This window comes from Musca domestica, unplaced genomic scaffold, assembly GCF_030504385.1.
Source record: "Musca domestica strain aabys unplaced genomic scaffold, Musca_domestica.polishedcontigs.V.1.1 115, whole genome shotgun sequence".
NCBI classification, from domain to species: Eukaryota; Metazoa; Arthropoda; class Insecta; order Diptera; family Muscidae; genus Musca; species Musca domestica.
Window position 1 is genome coordinate 1,869,134 of NW_026712145.1, and position 20,387 is coordinate 1,889,520.

General features: G+C 37.5%; 1 protein-coding gene across 1 annotated transcript; it reads right to left on the reverse strand.

The window, feature by feature from the left end:
• Positions 1 to 7,141: 7,141 nt before the first annotated feature.
• Positions 7,142 to 15,666, reverse strand: LOC131807176 (mediator of RNA polymerase II transcription subunit 15-like). The gene is made up of 3 exons (XM_059132200.1): positions 14,246 to 15,666; positions 7,664 to 7,910; positions 7,142 to 7,445 (listed from the first exon to the last, which is right to left on the reverse strand). Exons 1-3 carry the CDS (start codon positions 15,620 to 15,622, stop codon positions 7,405 to 7,407), a joined length of 1,665 nt encoding a protein of 554 aa, XP_058988183.1. The 5' UTR covers positions 15,623 to 15,666; the 3' UTR covers positions 7,142 to 7,404.
• Between the last annotated feature and the right edge of the window lie 4,721 nt (positions 15,667 to 20,387).

A 20,387-nucleotide genomic window follows, 5' to 3' on the forward strand; every position in this document is an offset into this window, starting at 1 on the left:
AGCCATATTATTTCCGTTTTGAACTCAACGCGTATTGAAATACAACTAAATTGAATTCAGTTCGTTAAACCTCTCAACACGATCAGAGCTACCTTAAAATGATTTTGGTTTGTTATTGTTTGGCGATTTCGAGCCAGATGGAGATAACCCATTTTTCAAAGGTTATGTCGTCGTTGCTGCCGAAATTAAGGACAATAACCTAAAAAAGCATGTGCGGATTACAATTAATAGTTAAATAATATAATTTTAATGACCTGGTTTGGTGACAGCAGGTAAAATGTGTTTCCTGAAATTTTGATAAATAGATTTTGGGATATTTATTTTTCAAGACCACTGAAATAAAATTAAGGTTTCGAAATAAAATTAAGGTTGGATAACCCTGGGCGACAAAATTATTTTTTTGGATAATTTTTGGGAAATTCTGGCAGATTATGAATGTTGGAGTATGAAAGAAAGTGAGAGGGGGAGAGTAAAATATAAGTCTTCTGTACAGAAAAAAGGAGCCTCATTACATTCAATGAATTGCCTGAGGGTGAGATGAAAAAAACCTACAACCAACTTCAGACTGCTGTCATTTCTAAGCCAATTGTCCGACAGCTGTTAAACTTATTCCAGTGACAGCTCATTATATTTTTTACAAGCGTACAAAAGCATTTTGGTGAGAATTTTCCAGAAAAAAGTTATTCGTGGTTCGGAATTCAAGCGTGATAGTGTGATTTCTTTATATTTGGCTGGAAAACCACCAACCAAGTGGCTATCGTTAGAGTACTCCAGCATTTAAATGTGAATAAATCTTTTGTGTCTCGGACCATCATTCGTCACCGTGATACTGATACTGGTAGCGTAGCCCGACTTCAAGGAAGTGGACGGAAGAAAACAGCAACATAAGCAAAAATGGTTCGAAAAGTAAAAAAGCGACTTGAGCGAAACCCGCATCGCAGTGGCCGAAAAATGGCTCGTGAGCTGAACATATAGCAATATTCCATTCGGCAAATATTGAAAAATGAGCTCGGGGTAAAGCCATTTAAATTCAAAAAAGTGCAAGAACTTACACCGCAACGGGAAGAAAATAGACTCAAAAGAGCTAAAGAGTTGCTTCGCTTGGCCAAAAGTGGTGAACTGCCGAATTTGGTTTTCTTCGATGAGAAAACATTCGTTGCTCAGCAATTTGTAAACAACAACAACAAATGATCGTGTTACTTGCCAAAGAGGTCAGCTGAAAATGAGCACCTTCGGGTGGGCACCAGAACTCAAGCGCCGGCCATGGTAATGGTGTGGGCCGCCACAACAGCCGATGGTCGCTCTCCGCTCGTATTAAACGACCGTGGCATTAGAATAAATGCCGAATATTATCACGAAAATATTCTGCAGGGTGTATTAAAGCCTTGGGCACGAAAAACTTTTTGGCCGCAGACCTTGAAAATTCCAACAGAACTCAGCACCATTGCACTCAGCACGCGCCACCCAAGAATTGTTACAAAATGAGGTTCCTCGCTCCAATTTCCAGTGCACAATGGCCACCAAAATCTCCAGATCTCCAATCCGTTGGACTATTGTGTCTGGGGAGTATTTTGGAAAGCAAGGTTGGAATTAAAAATGCCAAAGTGTCGACCACTTCAAGCAAGCGCTTCGCCGGGAATGGTGCAAAAATACCGCAGAGCAACATTCGGGCAGCGCGTGACGGTTTCATTGGCCGTTTGAAGGCCACAATTCGTGCCAAAGATGACAAATTCGAACAAATCTAAACTTATTCTAAATTGTATGCTATTTCCGACATAAAAAATGTGAAAATAATGGCCTTTGACTTTGTTGCAGTTTTTTTATCTCGCCCTGTATGTGAAAAGTACTAAACGGTACTAAATTTAGTAATATTTGGATTTGGTGGAACCGATAGAGCTGGAATCCTGAAATTTAAAATTAATATTGCTGGCGGAGTGTAGAATTGGGATATGGAGGAATTATTCGAAATTTAAAAAGTACTAAGTTGTACTAAATTTGGTACATTTTCTATTTGGTGTGAACAGATAGAACCGATATAGCTGGAATTCTGATATTTAGAAATATGGTTACTACTACATTCAAGGACTTAGTAATGTAGGTAGTTATGGGAATTGATACTTAATGTTCGTACTAAATGGTACTAAATTTGGTACAATTTGGGTGAACTAATAGAGCTGATATCTTAAAAATTCGAGATAAGATTACTGTCGGTTTGTAGGATTGGGATATGTAGGTAGTTTTGGAAATTTGTACTTATATGTACGAAATTTGGTACAATTTTAATTTAGTGGAATCAATAGAGCTGGAATCCTGAAAATTCGAATTAAGATTGAAGTGTGGGATTTTGTTATGCAGGAGGTTTTGGAAATTCGTACATATCTGTCCTTTATATGTAATAAATTTGGTACAATTTGTATTTAGGCGAACCAACAGGGGTGGCATGCTAAAATTTGGCATTTGGGATCACTGGGAAAGTGTAGGATTGGGGGTATGAAGGAAGCTTTGGAAATTCGCACTTGGGTATACAGGGTTGCCCATATTCGACGGACCTTTGGGCCCTTTGGGCCCATTCCAATCGACGAGGCTTGTCCGCAGGCAACATTCTTTGCGTCAATTGAATTTATACGGGAGCAAATGCAAATCAATGCGAATAATCCGTTGTAAAGTGGACCGAACCATGCTCTACTGCTGAGAAAGGCGTTTTTGGGATGTTCTTGGGGACCTCTCAACACGGGGTCGTACGGCAGCGATATTCTCGGCCGATCGCCTTGCTCGACTTTTATATGGCCTCTTCGGATTAGAAAGAGCCTTACCACTCGAAAATTTTTCGTATAAACGCTTAATGGTGTTCTTAGAAAGCGCACTTCTCACATTTTTTAATGTTTTAAAAGCACGTTGAGTTTTCACAATTGACTTCTTGTAAATTTCAACTATTTCAGATCGCTCGCGTGGCGTGTATTGGTTCATGGTAAAAATCTGCTTGGACTGACGCTTCAAACGCGGTATGTCATTAAGCGATGTGACATCTCTGTCAAAAGTTATGGCGTTGCCAGATGGGTCCGTCGAATATGGGCAACCCTGTGCTAAATGGTAATGGTGTCTATACGACGTGGACCTACATAGGCATTGTTTGTCATAAGTCATTACCATATTCAAATTCGAAACTTGAAATAAACGGTGAATAATGTTGCTAAAATTATCAAAATATCGTATATAGGGAGGTACCGTTATATCGGAGCTGTGCGAAGACCTGGACCAGCATAGACAATTTTCTGTCATAGGCTGTAGCATCCAAAACGAAGTTCAAATACGACATCTCAAACAATTTCTGTGGGTATTGTACCTAAACTCGTCAAAATACCGAATATAGGGAGGTACTGATATATGGGGCGTATGCGAAGACCTGGACCTGCATAGACAATTTTCTGTCTTAGGCTGTAGTATCCATTTCGAACATCAAACACCAAATTTGAAACAATTCCGGTGAATAATGTCGCTAAAATCGTCAAAATACCGAATATCGGGAGGTACCGTTATATGGGGGCTATACGAAGACGTGGACCTGCACAGGCAATTTTCTGTCTTAGGCTGTAGTATCCATTCAAATACTTCAAATACCAAATTTGAAACAATTCCGGTGAATAATGTCGCTAAAATCATTAAAATACCGAATATCGAGAGGTACCGCTATGGGGGCTATATGAAGACGTGGACCTGCACAGGCAATTTTGTGTCTTAGGCTGTAGTATTGCTTTCGAACTTCAAATATCAAATTTGAAACAATTCCGGTGAATAATGTCGCTTAAATCACCAAAATACCGAAAAAAGAGAGGTACCGTTATAAGACCTGGACCTGCACAGTAAATTTTCTGTCTTTGGCTTAGGCTATTTTCTGTCTTATACTATCCCTTTGGAACTTCAAATATCAAAATTGAAACAATTCCGATGGATAATGTTGCTAAAATCATCAAAATACCTAATATCGGGAGGTATCGTTATATGAGGGCTATACCAAAACGTGGACCTACATGGCCCATTTTTGCCCAATACCAAAAGTCCTGCAGACATAACATACATTTGAGTAAAATTTTATCAATCTACTTCAATTCGTTCGGAAGCTATAGTGATTTCCACAGACGGACGGACATTGTTAAATCGACATAGAATTTTATGCTGATCAAGAAAATATACTATATACGTTGTGGGGTCTCAAATGTATATTTCGAGGTGTTATAAACGGAATGACAAACTTAATATACCCTCCATATAATGGTGGAGGGTATAAAAAAAAGTGCGAATTCCGTAAAACATATTTTTCAAAGGCCAAAATCGATAAGTATTTTGAAGCTATAAACGTGGATTTTTTAAATATATTTAGAGGCCATAGCTATTGACTTCAAAAATTCTTGTTTTCATAACCGACGACTTTTTTTTTACAATTTTTAAAGGCTTCATGAAACTAATTTTAAAGGCCATAATCGTGAATTAAAAAAAATAAATTTTTTGAATTTGTATTCTTTGATTAAAAATTTTCCATAGCTAGGTTCTAGATTTTTTAAAAACTTCTTTTAGGCCAAAGCCTTAGATTAATCGACGACTTTGTTTCTATAATTTTGTATACCCTACACCACGAGGTGGTCAGGGTATTATGTCTTTGTGCATTTGTTTGTAACAGGCAAAGGAAACGAGATAGACCCATAGTTCCTTTTGATGATCTGCATAGAATCACTTTCTGAGTTGATTTATGCATGTCAGTCCGTCTGTCCGTCCGTCTGTCCATGTATTCTTGTGAACAAAATGCAGGTCGCATTTATTATCCGATTGAGATGAAATTTTCCAAACAACATTTTTTTGGCCTAAGGACGAACCCTATTGAAATTGCAGATAATCGGTAAAAATTTAGATATAGCTCCCATATATATCTTCGTCCGATTTGCCTTTTATTGTGCACTAACGTGTAATATCAGCCCGAATCATATGGAATTTTGCACGTACGATCACATTGGACCTGAAAATAAGCATGCCAAATTTGATCAGATATATATATATATATGGTAGCTATAGCTCCCATATATATTGTTCATCCGATTTGTTATTTTTGTCCTCCGCAGCCGTAATATGCACTCTGTAACAAAAATATTTGGGGAAATATATCAAATGCAGCTCAGAAATACCTTTGCTAAATTTTATCGAGATCGGTTCAGATTTGAATATACATAGCTTCCATATATAACTTTGTCCGATTTACCTTATATTGTGCGCCAAACGTCTAATACTTGTCTAAAGGGGATGGAATTTGGCATTTACGACCGAATTGAGTCTAGAAGCTAATATGTCAAATTTTGTGGAGATCGGTTCAGATATAGCTATAGCTCCCATGTATATTGTTCATCCGATTTGTTATATTGGTTACCCACAGCCATAATATGCACTCCGTAACAACGATATTCAGGGAAATATATCAAATAATGGCCAGAAATATCTTTGCGAAATTTTATCGAGATCGGTTCTGATTTGGATATAGCTCCCATATATATCTTTATCTGATTTTGAATTAATTTTTTCACCAAATGGGCAATACAAGTCCGAATTTAAAAGATACAAATGCTTCGGCATATTTAGTCCTTTGAACTTTAAAGTACAATCATTGCCTGTATGATTGAATTCTCCCATAAAAACTTTTAATTGTTATGTGAAGCTCAACTAAATTAGCAAAGTGGTGTAGGGTATCATAAAATCGTCCCCGCCCGACTTTAAGACTTTCTTTACTGGTTTCTTTAAATTTCGACCTTTTGGTGAGGGAGGTACCAGAAGAAGTGGACCGATATATTCCATCTTAAGACCAGACCTTGGGTTGATAAAATTATTGTGATGTGTAAATTTTAAGACAATCGACTCTTACATCATTTTTTATAAATGTTGTAATTATTCAAAATTTTTACCCTTTGTGGGGGAGGTACTTGATGGAGTGGAGCGATATTGTCCAATTTCGCACTGACGCAAATAATAGGACGTGCAATATTGAAGCAAAGTCCGATTATCCTTCCCCTTTCTGTGCAGAATACATATTTTTTTTAAATTTCGACCTTTGTGGAGGAGGTACCTTAAGTGGCGGACCGGTATATTTCATCTTAGCACCAGACCTGGGGTTGATAAAAATATAAGGATGCGTGAAATTTGAGGACAATCGGACTCTTACTTAATTTTTTAATAAAAGTTGTAATTATTCAAAATTTTGACCGTTTGTGGGGAAGGTATTCGATGGAGTGGAGCGATATTGTCTATTTTCGCATATTAGGATTTGCAAAATTTGAGCAGAATCGGATTATACTTTCTCTTTCTGAGAAATAGATTTTTTTTTTTTGAAATTTTGAAAGTTGGAGCAAAATAAAATCATCCTTTATCTTTCTCTGCAGTAAAATATTTTCTTTCGTTTCAAATTTGGTATTTGAAGTTCGTAATGGATACTACATCCTATGTCAAAATATGAGGCATGTAGGTCCACGTCTTTATATAGCCCTCATATAACGGTACCCCCCATATTCGGTATTTTGATGATTTTAGCGACATTATTCACCGAAATTGTTTCAAATTTGGTATTTGAAGTTTGTAATAGATACTTGAGCCTATGACAGAAGATTGTGCAGGTCCACGTCTTTTTATGGCCTCCATACCTCCCGATATTCGCTATTTTGATGATTATAGCGGTATTATTCACCGGAATTGCTTCAATTTTGGCATTTGAAGTTCGTAATGGATACTACATCTTATGACGGAAAATTGTCCGTGCAGGTCCACGTTATGGTATAGCCCCCATATGATGGTACCTCCCTATATTCGATATTTTGATGATTTTAACAGAATTTTTAATGGTTTTTACTTTTTTTGAAAATTGCTAAATTCGTTCCAAATGGTTGAGGATATTCAAAATTCGGCCCGGCCGAACTTAAAGCTTTTTTACTTGTTTAAAAGCATAAATCTTACCAGAGGTAGACCTAGGAAGGTAAAGGTAATAGAACGTCGATTTTTTAAAATTTGTATTTTTTCAAACAACAAAATCTCAGAATTTTAATAAGTATTTTAATAATAAAAGCGGGGACTTTTCAGAATAATTTTATCTAAAAATATAAATATTTGATATAAAATAAAAGAATACGAAATTTTTTTTTTTTAATAAATTAATTTTTAATCTTAAATACTTTTTCTTTATCAATTAATCGAATCGAAAATTTTGCATTTCTTTTTCGTTATAAAATCTTATCTCTAAAACTAAAATAAAACATTAAAAACTAAAATAAATTAATTTATTTAATTCACTAATTTGAGTTTAATAGATGCGTTGATCTTTTTTTGTTGGGCATCTGCATAAATAAATCTACAAAACGTCGCCGCGCTCATCTTCATTTATCTCGCTGAACACGAACCCTTCCCCTGTATCGTAATATCTGCAATAATAAAAAATTCGAAATTTAATTCAAGTTCAAACACAAATAATAAGTTGCTTAAATCTCATTAAACAAATTAACACTTTCTCGTCGCAAAACACACCCAATTGCATACCAAGAGATTTTTTCAACTTTTCCCTTACATTTGCATTCCCCCCAGCAGAGGTCAGTGTCATTTTGGCAAGTAAGCAACAAAAAAACAAATAACGACCACTTACCAATTCGCAAACACGAGGCATAGCATTCCATTTGGGCCTCACTGGTGTACATGTAGCCATCGGAGCCGCAGACAATTTCTTCATTCTCATCTTCGACAATGGCACAAATCCGTTCGCAATAGTCTTCGTTGTCTTTCTGTTCACTGGGTGGAGCTTCCGTTGTCGTGGAACTGCCGCTGCTGTTGCCTTTGGTGTCCGGGGCTTTATTGCCATTTTTGTTTGGCAACGGTTGGCGTCCATATAAGTTCTGGGGAAAAATTGAAAAAGAAAATTTTGAAAATTTAAAATACTTTTTTAAATTTAAAAGATTCGGTTATACAATAACTGTAGAATACAAGTTTAGGAGGCCACCTGAATAGGACTTTAAAAATCAAGTTTCGGGACAAGTTGAATTAATTTTTAATAAATTCGATTTATTTTTGAGAGCGAAAAACTATTGGAAAATCTTTCATTGCGGTTTTAAGATTTTTTCGGGTGGTGACTGACCAAAACATCAGCGCCCAGGAAAATCCATATCCGTCGATTGCAACTCTTTATTTTTTTGTAAAATGTATGCCTCTAAAAAAACCACATGGCTACAGATGTCTAAAAGTTTCTCTTCGAGATAAAGTTCTTAAGCTCCATAAATCACGATAAAACCCGTTTCCGGGCCAGTTCGAGTCGATTTAGCAAGCTGGTCGGATTGTTGAAATTTGGCACATCAAAATATTTTTAACAAACTTAAATCACTGTCGATGATAGGCAATATAAGCCCACTCTTTTTGGTACCTCCCCAAAAAAGTTCAAGATTTTTCAAAAATAAGTAAGAAAGTAATAATCCCGAATTCTCATAGCTGACCCAAATACATTTTTATGCTTTCCACCATTCTATTTATATTAACTTTGTCATTCCGTATGTAACTCCTCGAAATATTCACAATAGGCCCTACAAAGTATATATAAATATATATATATATATATATACTGAATCTGCGTAGAATTCTAAGACTATCTAGCGATGTCCGCCTGTCCGAATTGAGATATAAGGCTGAGATAGATGGCCAAAAATACATGCATAGTTTACCAGTAGGCAGGTTAAGTTCGTAAACAGGCCATGTCGGTGTAGGTTTTCGTATAGCCCCCATATAACGGTACCTGCCGATATTCGGTATTTTGATGATTTTAGCGCCATTATTCACCGGAATTGTTTCAATTGTTTAGGGTTATGGGAACCACAGTCTGTGACAGAAAAATGCCCCATATATCAGTACCTCCCTATATTCGGTATTTTGACGAGTTTAGGAACAATACCCACCGAAATTGTTTGATATCGTATTTGACGTTGGTAATGGATGCCTGTGACAGAAAATTGTCTATGCTGGTCCAGGTCTTCGCACAGCTCCGATATAATGGTACCTCCCTATACACGATATTTTGATGATTTCAACTACATTATTCACCGTTTATTTCAAGATTCGCATTTGAATATTGTACCAGCTTGTGACAAAATTTGCCTATGCAGGTCCACGTCGTCGTATAGACCCTAATATACGGCTACATTCGGTATTTTTAAGATTTTAACAGAATTTTAAACAATTTTTTTTTTTTTTTGAAAATTGCCAAATTTGTACCAAATGGTGGAGAGTATTCAGCTTTTTATTTGTTTTAATTTTAATTATATCGAACGAAAGCAAAAATGTCGGAAATAGCATCAAATTTTAGAATAAGTTGAGATTTGTTCGAATTGGTCACCTTTGGCACGAATTATGGCCTTCAAACGGATAATGAAACCATCACACGCTGCCCGAATGTTGCTCTGCGGTATTTTGGCCCATTTCCGGCAAAGCGCTTGCTTGAGGTTATCGACACTTTGGTATTTTTTAGTGCCAACCTTGCTTTCCAAAATACTCCAGACACAATAGTCCAACGGATAGGTATCCGGAGAATTTGGTGGCCATTGGAGCGAGGAAGCTCATTTTGTAACCATTCTTGGGTGGTGCGGGTGACGCGTGCAATGGTGCTGAGTACTGTTGTAAAGTCCAGGGTCTGCGGCCAAAATGTTTGCGTGCCCATGACTCCAGAATATTTTTGCGATAATATTCGGAATTTATTCTGATGCCACGGTCGATTAATGTGAGCGGAGAGCGACCATCGACTATTATGGCGGCCAATACCATCACCATGACCGGCGTTTGAGTTCTGGTGGCCAACCGAAGGTGCACATTTTCAGCTGACCTCTTTGGCAAGTAAACACGATCATTTTGTTGTTGTTGTTTACAAACTGCTGAGCAACGAATGTTTTCTCATCGAAGAAAACCAAATTCGGCAGTTCACCACTTTCGGCCAAGCGAAGCAACTCTTTAGCCGTTTTGAGTCTATTTTATTGCTGTTGCGGTCTAAGTTCTTGCACATTTTGGAATTTCAAAGGCTTTGCCCCGAGCTCATTTTTTTAATATTTGCCGAATGGAATATTGCAATATGTTCAGCTTACGAGACATTTTTCGGCCACTGCGACGCGGGTTTCGCTTGAGGCGCTTCTTTACTTTTCGAACCATTTCTACTGATGTTGCTGTTTTCTTCCGTCCACTTCCTTGACATCGAGCTACGCTACTCTACCATTATCACGGTAACGGGCGATGGTACGAGACGCAAAAGATTTATTCAAATTTAAATGCTGGAGTGCTCTAACAATAGCTACTTGTGGTTTTCCAGCCAAATATAAATAAATCACACTATCCCGCTTGGATTCCCTCAGGAATAACTTGTTTTCTGGAAAATTCTCACCAATATGCTTTTGTACGCTTGTAAACAATATAATGAGCTGTCACGGGAATACGTTTAACAGCTGTCGGACGAGTTGCTTAGAAATGACAGTAATCTGAAGTTGGTTGCAGTTTTTTCATCGCACCCTGTAAGGCGGATTTTTTCGAAAATTTGTTTTCTTCTAGTACGCACAGTAATCATAATACGAAAAGTACCTATGGTACTAAGGTACAACATTTTTAGTAAAAATTAGAAATCTTGCGTGGATTCATTCGTGCATAAGGCAAGATTTTCCGAAATTTGTAATTTAAGAGTACGAAAAATACGAGAAGTACTACAAGGTACAACATTGAGCAATAGGGCTGCTAATAAGTTCTATACTTTGAAATTTTAGATAAAGGGTGACAACTGGGATTTTTGGCTTTTCATACATAATAGGTATAAAAAGTACTAAAAGGTACAACATTATTAATGAACCTTAGGTTAGAACTAGAACATTGACATATTAAATTAAGTCACCTTGGTTTAAAGAGTCAAGGGTACGAAATTGTACAATATTTTTAGAGGTTGGATCAGGAAGTTTAACGTTTTAGGTTAAACTTTTTCAAGAGGGTTACTTTTGGCGTAGAAATGAGGGAATATGGGGGCATTACTAAGAAATCCTGCTTTAAGGGATCAATAAGTACGAAAAGGTAGAAATTACCATGTCATTGCTATTCCATATCCATTTCTTTCCTATTCACCTATACCTGAAATTTATAAAATTTGCCTTAGGTTTTTGTTTTTCGTGAAATATATTGGGATTTTTGAAAAATCCCATCCATAGGGACCGAAAAGTACTAAAAGGTACAACATCGATTTTCCCATCGATAAGAGCTCAAACTTGACATTTTGCATGGGTTTTAGTCTAGGATGAAGTAAGGTGGTATTTTTGCACATAAAGGCCACGAAAAGTACCGAAAGGTACAAGATTGTCGTTTACCGATCGATACAAGCTGAATCAATGAAATTTTGTACGTGATTCAGTCTAGGGCACTAAAAGCCGGAATTGATATTTTCTTACTTATTTTTGGATAATTTTGATCTTTTATGGGAGAGGTATCAAAACAAGTGGAACCATGTAGCCCATCTTCATGAATGACGAGTAATAAAATGAAGAGAACAATATAACATTATTCTTGAGCCATCCACAACATTTTAAACCTTGAATTTTTGAATCAGGTCGAGTTTTGGATGTAATAAGGTGGGATTTTAGAAAATTCGCAAAACTAACACAAAATTTCGAAGATATCCTCATTATATGCCCATATAGGAGTATCCTCTGTTTTTCGAAATTTTTAAAGTTTCCTACTGAATGATCCTCAATCTGGATTTTTTATGGATGAAAAAAAAAAAAAAAAACGCCCTGCAAGAAATTGTCTACATCCATTTTTTGCAAAAATATTTTAAATTTGTTGTTGTTCTTGGTGAATTAAAGGTCAGAGTTACATATCGCTAGAGAACCAATATATCATATGATATGGCCAAAACGTGCCTAATCGAAATAATGGTTTAGCAAATCCCAAAATTTTCGTCGGTGCTAGGTCAGGTGTAACAATGAAAAATATTGGCCTCCTCCAAGTACCTCCCCCCACAAAGGGTCAACATTTTGAATAATTATAACTCCTAAAAAATGTGAAATAAGAATCCGATTATCTTCAAATTTCGCACATCCCAATATTTCTACCAACACAAAACCACTCGTCCGACAGCTATTAAAATTATTCCAGTGACAGCTTATTATATTGTTTAAAAGGGTACAAAAGCGTTTTGGTGAGAATTTTCCAGAAAAAAAGTTATTCGGGATGGAATTCAAGCGGGATAATGTGATTTCTTTATATTTGGCTGGAAAACCACCAACCAAGTGGCTATCGTTAGAGCACTCCAGCATTTAAATGTGAATACATCTTTTGTGTCTCGTACCATCGCTCGTTACCGATTACGTGATACTGGTAGCGTAGCCCGACGTCAAGGAAGTGGACGGAAGAAAAGAGCAACTTCAGAAGAAATGGTTCGAAAAGTAAAAAAGCGACTTGATCGAAACCCGTGTCGCAGTGGCCGAAAAATGGCTCGTGAGCTGAACATATCCCAATATTCCATTCGGCAAATATTGAAAAATAAGCTCGGGCATAAGGCCATTGAAATTCCAAAAAGTGCAAGAACTTACATAGCAACAGAAAGAAAATACACTCAAAAGAGCTAAAGAGTTGCTGCGCTTGGCCGAAAGTGGTGAACTGCCGAATTTGGTTTTCTCCGATGAGAAAACATTCGTTGTCCAGCAGTTTGTAAACAACAACAACAAAATGATCGTGTTTACTTGCCAAAGAGGTCAGCTGAAAATGTGCACCTTCGGTTGGCCACCAGAACACAAGCGCCGACCATGGTGATGGTGTGGGCCGCCATAACAGCCGATGGTAGCTCTCCGCTCGTATTAACCGACCGTGGCATCAGAATAAATGCCGAATATTATCGGGAAAATATTCGGGAGGGTGTATTAAAGCCTTGGGCAAGCAAACATTTTGGCCGCAGGCCTTGGATATTCCAACAGGACTCAGCACCTTTTGCACACAGTACGCGCCACCCAAGAATGGTTACAAAATGAGGTTCCTCGCTTAATTTCCAGCGCACAATGGCCACCAAAATCTCCGGATACCAATCCATTGGACTATATCTGGGGTATTTTGAGAAACCCTAAAAAATACCAAAGTGTCTATCACCTTACCTTGGCGGGAATGGGCTAAAATACCGCAGAGCAACATTCGGGCAGCGTGTGACGGTTTCATTGGCCGTTTGAAGGCCATAATTCGTGACAAAGGTGACCAATTCGAACAAATCTAATCTTATTCTAAAATTTGATGCTATTTCCAACGTTTTTTGCTTTTGTTCAAAAAAATTTAAAAAAATGTAAAAATTACGACGTTTGACTTCGTTGCAGTTTTTTTTTTTATCTCACCCTGCAATGTTTTAAAATTATGTGTGAAATAAGTCCTCTCAAGAATTATTAACTGTAGGCTTAGGCCCCAAACAATGATATTCCACAGGAAGTTACTTATTTTTGTTTTTCAGGAAATATTGAAATTTGTGATATTCGTGAGTGTCTGGTGTGGAGGCCACAAACTCTCTTCAGAGTCTGACCCTGGCCCCCATATAGGCCAAAATTCCAGTTATTTGAATTTCAACTGCATGGATTATAATTTGAGATTTTGGATCCGTACCGTGTTGAAGAATATCTTGTAAAAATTGTAAATTTTTAAACTTTTTGAGAGATAGGAGAATTTAAGCCGAACTTTTTGGCTAAAATAGAGGTTAGCTAATTGTGCATGGGAGCAGTGAAAAGTTTAGCTCAACGAGGTCTTTTAGTCAATTTAAAAGCAAGTGACAGTACAATCAAATGCAGTCGGAGTCGAAATCAATACCAATACGGTAAAAGTCGGAAATGTACAAAAGATGTCAGAAGAGTGAAAAACCAGGGACGTGCGTACGGTGGAGACACGGAACCTAGGGCTTCCCTAGACTCTAGAAAAGAAAAAATAAATAGCTCTACTCTGGGTTTTGTAGTTGAAATTAATTTCCTGGTTTAGAATCAGAGTCAAGGTCAATTTCTTGTATAAATACCGAAGTTGAGGTCAGACTTCGGTATTGGTGCAAGAAATTAATCTCAACTCTAGCTCTCACACATGAAATCGATCTGGACTCCGAAGTCCTGTGTAGAGCTAATTTTCTTAATGCCTTCCATAATGGGGGGTTCTATTTGCCTCCCCATAACGTAGATCTTCCCCTAACATTCCTCTCTCTACTTACCGAACCAGCCTGCTGCATAATATCATCCTCATCCTCGGGATCATCTTCCACCTCAACGATGGGTTTAATTTCGCCCAAATACGCCGAAGATCTTAATGTGGAAGGTAAAGCTGTGGTTGTTGTTGCTTGTGGGTTAACCACTCCTGATATTCTCGGCGTTACTGGCGTATCCACTGCCTTATATTTATAATGGGTCTGAGGAGCATGGGTATAGGCAATACCACCTACCATGGCATCACGTTCGGTAAATTCAAAACGTATGGGTTCAGGGGTGCGATTGCTGTTGCCGCTGACGGGGGCTGATTGACGCACCTGACTGTAGACATTGTTGACACTCACCGGCGACGAGGAGGTGGCGGAATTTTTGACTATACCCTTGTCGGCACTACCAAAATGATTGGCATTATAGGCCGTTTGATAGCTGGTCCTTACCACCGTTGAGGCCCCAGCAGCGCCTCCATTTGAGGGGGTCTCATCTTGATAGAAAAGCTTGGAGACCTGTATGGGTTCCTTGAACTGGGATGAAGAGGAGGAGGAGGCAGGGGCAGAGGATGAATGGGAGGCAGCCACTGAGGAATCTGGGTGATGTTGCCCGTAATAGATTTGTTGACTTGGCTCCGTTTTGGGGGCGGAATACTGTTGTTGGGGGTGATATGTTTGTTGGGGATACTGCGAGGAACCGGCAGCTATTGGGGAGTAGCTCTGCTGCTGCTGTTTCTTCTGCAAGCTGTATTGTTGTTGCCTCCGATCGTTTTCCTCATCAATCTGTCTATAGTTGGGATCCCGTTTGGGCAAGAAGTAATCATTGGTATTCATAAATCTCAGATACTCCTGGGCCTCCTTTTCCAAGCTCTCATACTGGGCCGTTTGATAGTCATTGTTGTGCAATTCGGTCATGTCGTTTTCCTCATACACGGAATACATTTTCACTGGACCAGCAGCATGGCCATGGCCATAGGATATTGGATGTTGCTGTGGTTGCTGCTGCTGTTGGTTGGTGGCGGAAATTGTGGCAGCTGTTGGTGAGTGGCCTGTTTGAGCGTTGGAGGATCCTAGCTCATGTATGGGTATGGAAGGTTGTGCCGACAAACCTGCAGCCAGTTGAACTGGTTTGTTGTGTGCGGCCGAATAGGCAGGTTGTTGAACTGAATAAGTTGGAGGCTGAGACTGATGTTGCTGTGGCTGCTGTGCCTGCTGTTGTTGGTATAAATGCTGTGGTTGTGGCTGTTGCTGGTGATACTGCTGCTGATAGTAGGCCACCGGGTCTCTGGGTGTTAGATATTTTTGTTGTTGCAAATATTTGTCATGCTGTTCGTTGTACTTCTGCATTTGCTGCTGGTCGGGTATGGGATATTGTTTGAAATCAGGATATGGCATAGCGGGATCATGCGAAGTGGATTTTAATGGTTGTTGGTGTTGGAGTTGTTGTTGTTGTTGTGGTTGCTGGGGTTTTTGTTGTTGTTGGGGTTTGATGTATTTGGGATAGGAATTATCCAAACTCTGCTGCTGTTGCTGAGTTGACTGCTGCTGCTTTTGCAATTTATTTCCGCTTGGCTGGCCTGGTCCTGCAGCTGCCGGTGGTGGGGGATGTATCACCACCGCTTGACCATTATAGGCTGGGGAGGCCTTGAAATTTTGCACATATTGCTGGGACAAGGCTGGGACATGTAAACCATTCGGATGCACTCCCAACAATTGTTGCTTCAACGAAGAGGAACCCTTTAACCCTGCCCCAAAAGGCAAGGCCCCCTTGCCATTAACATATTTGGAGGATTTTAAATTCTCAAAACCAAATCTTTGCTGGTTGGCCGGCAGCACCCCGTTATGGACCCTTCTCAGTTGGGGTCTCAAGGGGAAATGATCTGCCCTGGATCGGATATGTATAGGCTGTCTTCGCCTCCAGCTGAAAATAGGGCCATGGACATTTCTAGGTGGATATTTCAAACCCCTTGCCAGCCGGACACTATCCGTCACATTTTGGGATTCTTTGGATAACTCATCGTTCACTTCATCACTTTTCGATTCAATCGAATTGAGAAAACTTAAAATTATTAACAAATAAATGATTTGAAATTTCCACATATTTTCCTTGGCACTTCACTTTTCCTTTTTTTTTTTCTTGGCAAATTTTCCTTCTTCTTCTTCTAGAGATTTTCTTTTTTTCTTCTTCTTCTTCTTTTCTCAAACACCTCTGGCGTTCTAATTTCGTTTCACACTAGTTTTTGCGTTTTTGTTTTTCCTGAATTCAGTTTCATTTGCTACGCGTTAGTCCGTTCGAATAGTTTAGAGTTAAATTCGTTTCTCTGTTTCTCTGTTTTTTTTTTAGGTTTTGGTTTTTAATCCGCTTCGTTTTCGTTTGAACGTCTTCTTTGTCCAACGTCTGACTTACATTTAATGTACCGTTGATGTTACGGCTTTTAGCTGAGCTCTTAGCCTCTTGAGTTGAGGTCTTGGGTGTGTGTGTGTGTGTTAGGTTGTTGTAAGCCAGTCAGGCAGTCGGCGTGCCATAAGCTTGCCACTTCTTTAAACTTTTACCCGGGCCAAACGAACAACGCTTAGCACAATGGGGTGGAGGTAGCAAAAACTAAAAAAAAAATAATAATAATAATAATAATAATTAATTAATAAATAAATTAATAAAAAACAAGCCCTGAATACCCTTCACCATTTGGAAAGAATTTGAAAATTTAAAAAAAAGAAAAATTAAATTCCGTTAAAAATTCTGTTAAAATCTTAAAAATACCGAATATAGCCGTTATATTTGTGGTCTTTACGAAGACGTGGACCTGCATAGGAAATTTTCTCAAAAGCCATTCAATACGAAAGTTGAAAAAAAACCGGTGAATAATGTAGCTAAAATCGTCAAAATACCGAATATAGGGCGGTACCATTATATCGGTGCTATATGAAGACCTGGACCGGCATAGACAATTTTCTGTCATAGGCTGTAGTTCGCATTACGAATTCTGAATACGAAATTTGAAACAATGTAGCTCAAATCGTAAAAATACCGAATATAGGGAGGTATCGATATATGGGGCCTATACGAAGACCTGGACCTGCATGGACAATTTTCTGTCAAAGGCTGCTGTACCTATTGGGAACTTCCAATACCAAAATTGAAACGATTCTGGTGAATATTGTACCTAAAATCGTAAAAATACCGAATATAGGGAGGTACTGATATATGGGGCCTATACGACTAATATATGGGACCTACATAGACGATTTTTTGTTATAGACTGTAGTTCCCATTACGAACTCTAAATACGAAATTAGAAACAACTCAGGTGAATAATGTCCCTAAAATCGTCAAAATACCGATATATGGAGCCTATGCGAAGACCTGGACCGGCATATACAATTTCAATTTTTTTTTTGAATTTCATTTTTTTTTTTCAAATTTTTTTTTTTCAAATTTCTTATTTACGAACTCTAAATAAGAAATTTGACACAACTGTTGTATGGGGGCTAAAGGATATCGTGGGCCTTTATAGACATTTCTCTTCCAAGGGGTAAAGTGCTTAGGGAGAACTTCTAGGATGGATTTTAAAACAATTCCATTGAAAAATTTGGCTGAAATCATCAAAATACCGAATATAGGGGTACCGAATATCATGAACACATATGGAGGTGGTTTTTGAAATGTGTACTGTGATTATACGAAAAGTGCGGAATAGTACTAAATTTGGTGTTTGGTGAAGGAATAGGGCTGAAATCCTCAAATTTGATATAGATTTCACTTCTGGTGTCTGTGGTTGAAAGATAAAGCTGGTTTCGGACATATGTACTATTAATTGTACTAAATGGTACAACATCTTGTAATAGGGGAAATTGAAGAGTTGAAAACCTGAAATTTACTATTGAGGTCACTGTTGTATCTGTTTTTGAGATATGGAAGTGATTTTGGAAATGCGCAATATATATGTACGAAAAGTACTAGATGGTACTAAATATGGTATTGTGTCAAGAGCTGGAATCCTCAAATTTGATATTGAGGTCCCTGTTGGTGTCTTGAATTCAGATATGGACGTATTTTTGGAAATGTGTACCAAGTGTAAGAACTCTAGTAAATGGAACTAAATTTGGAAGAATTTCGTTTTAGGTGAACGGAGGAAGCTGGAATTTCGAAAGTTTGTATTTCAGTTTTTAGTTTGGTGGTGGGTTTGTAATAAAGTATTGGTATTGAAAATGTGTACTACAAGTACACGAAAAGTACTAAGTAGTACTATATTTTGTTATATTTGGTATTGGGTGAAAATATGATGTTAGAAATCTAAAATCTGTTCGTGTGTGGTCTTGACATAGTTTCGGTGGTTTCAATTGTACGAAAAGTACTGAATTGTACTATATTTGGTATTGGGTAAAGGGATAGATATAAAATCCTAAAATGTGTTATTTAGATTACTTATGGTATTTGTGTTTGAGAATTGGAGATGGATATGGTAAGGATAGGGCTGGAATCCTCAAATTTCATATTGAGGTCTCTGAAATTGAGAATGAGGTCTCTGAAAGTGTACTATAATTGTTCTAAATAGTATTAAATTTCGTAATGGGGGACATTAAATAGCTGAAATCCTGAAATTTGATATTGAGGTCACATTTGGTATCTGGGATTGAAATACGGAGGTGATTTTGGAAATGCATACTACATTATACTATATTGGTACGGAAAGTACTAAGTGGTACTAAATTTGGTATTGGGTGAAGGGATAGAACTGAATTTCTAAAATTCCATTTCGCAATAGTTTTACTAATATCCTCCTCAAAAAAATTTCACAATGAAAATTTTTGACGATTTTTTGGTGTAAAAAATTGAATGAAAATTTGAAAATTTCGACCCTTTGTGGGGGAGTTACTTGATTGAGTGGGCCGATATTGTCCATTTTCGCAAATAGCCTAGCACTGACAGAAAAAATGTGATAAGCAAGGTTTGCACAAAATCGAATTATCCCTTCTTTTTCTATAATGTAAATTATTTTTCTATGAAAATGTTTGACCTTTTGTGGATCGATGCCGCTTATCTCTGAACTCGAGCTACGATGTACCAAGTTTGGATGAGATCGAATATTTCCTTTGATAGTTATCATGCGCACCAGCCAGCCTGCCTGCCTAAGATACAGAGCTATCGACGGACATCCCTAGATCAACTCTAAATGTCCTGAAACGGATTTGGTCCAAAGGGACCTAAGGTATAAAACATTTATTTCGATGAGGCAGATTTTGGCCCTATAAAATGATATAAATCCTCAAGCGAGGTCATAATTTTCATTTTTAGTACATACATTTGAATGTAATTTTCATAAAAACTATTGTAAATTCTGAGGATACTATTGAAATTTTGTGTAGATTTTTTTTGACAGAATTCGTCACAGACGAAATTTTGAGTTACTTTCAGGCGCCAACTCAAAAAAAAAAAAATCAGGAAAAATATTGATCAAAAAACTAGAGAACATTGATCCAATTATTTTATATACATTGAAAATAGAGATTTCTTTTCTTTGGCAACGTATAGCAAAATTTGATAAAAAATACTTTTGTCTTTGACGTCGTCCTTCTAAAATGATGCTCTGTTGGAGATTTTAGCCTAAACTCACATTAAGTACGTCTTTAACCCTAAAATTTGTTTTTAATATTTTGTGAATTTTTGGCGCGTAAGTAAGATTTAGACTTTTGATGACTTCTGGGACCTATAGTAGAATTTGATGATAACTAGTTTTGTAGAATATTTAGACTTGCTACGAACCCACTAAAATTGAGTTTTTAACCAAATTTTGAAAAAACCTTCTAAAAGATCCTTTAATTGACTAGATTGAGTGTTAATATTTTCCATAAAATAATTCTCGTAGTTTTATTTAAAATATTTCCGAAGATATTATATACCTACAATTAAAAAATCTGTAAGTTCGGCCGGGCCGAACTTTGAATACCCTCCACCACTTGGAATGAATTTGGTAATTCTCAAAAAACAATAAAATCCGTTAAAAAAATCGGTTAAAATCTTAAAAATACCGAATGTAGCTGTTATATTAGGGTCTACAAGAAATTGCATAGGTACCTTTTGTCATAATCGGTGAATAATGTAGCTAAAATCATCAAAATACGGAATATCGAGAGGTACCGTTATTTGGGGCTATACGAA

What these genes read in the sequence shown, in the direction of transcription:
- LOC131807176 (XM_059132200.1), bottom strand. Translation starts at nt 15,622, where the DNA reads ATGCCATATCCTGATTTCAAACAATATCCCATACCCGACCAGCAGCAA. An exon ending in TTATGCAGCAGGCTGGTTCG is followed by an intron (nt 7,911 to 14,245) that starts GTAAGTAGAGAG and finishes ATTTTTCCCCAG; the next exon opens with AACTTATATGGACGCCAACC. An exon ending in TGCCTCGTGTTTGCGAATTG is followed by an intron (nt 7,446 to 7,663) that starts GTAAGTGGTCGT and finishes TTATTATTGCAG; the next exon opens with ATATTACGATACAGGGGAAG.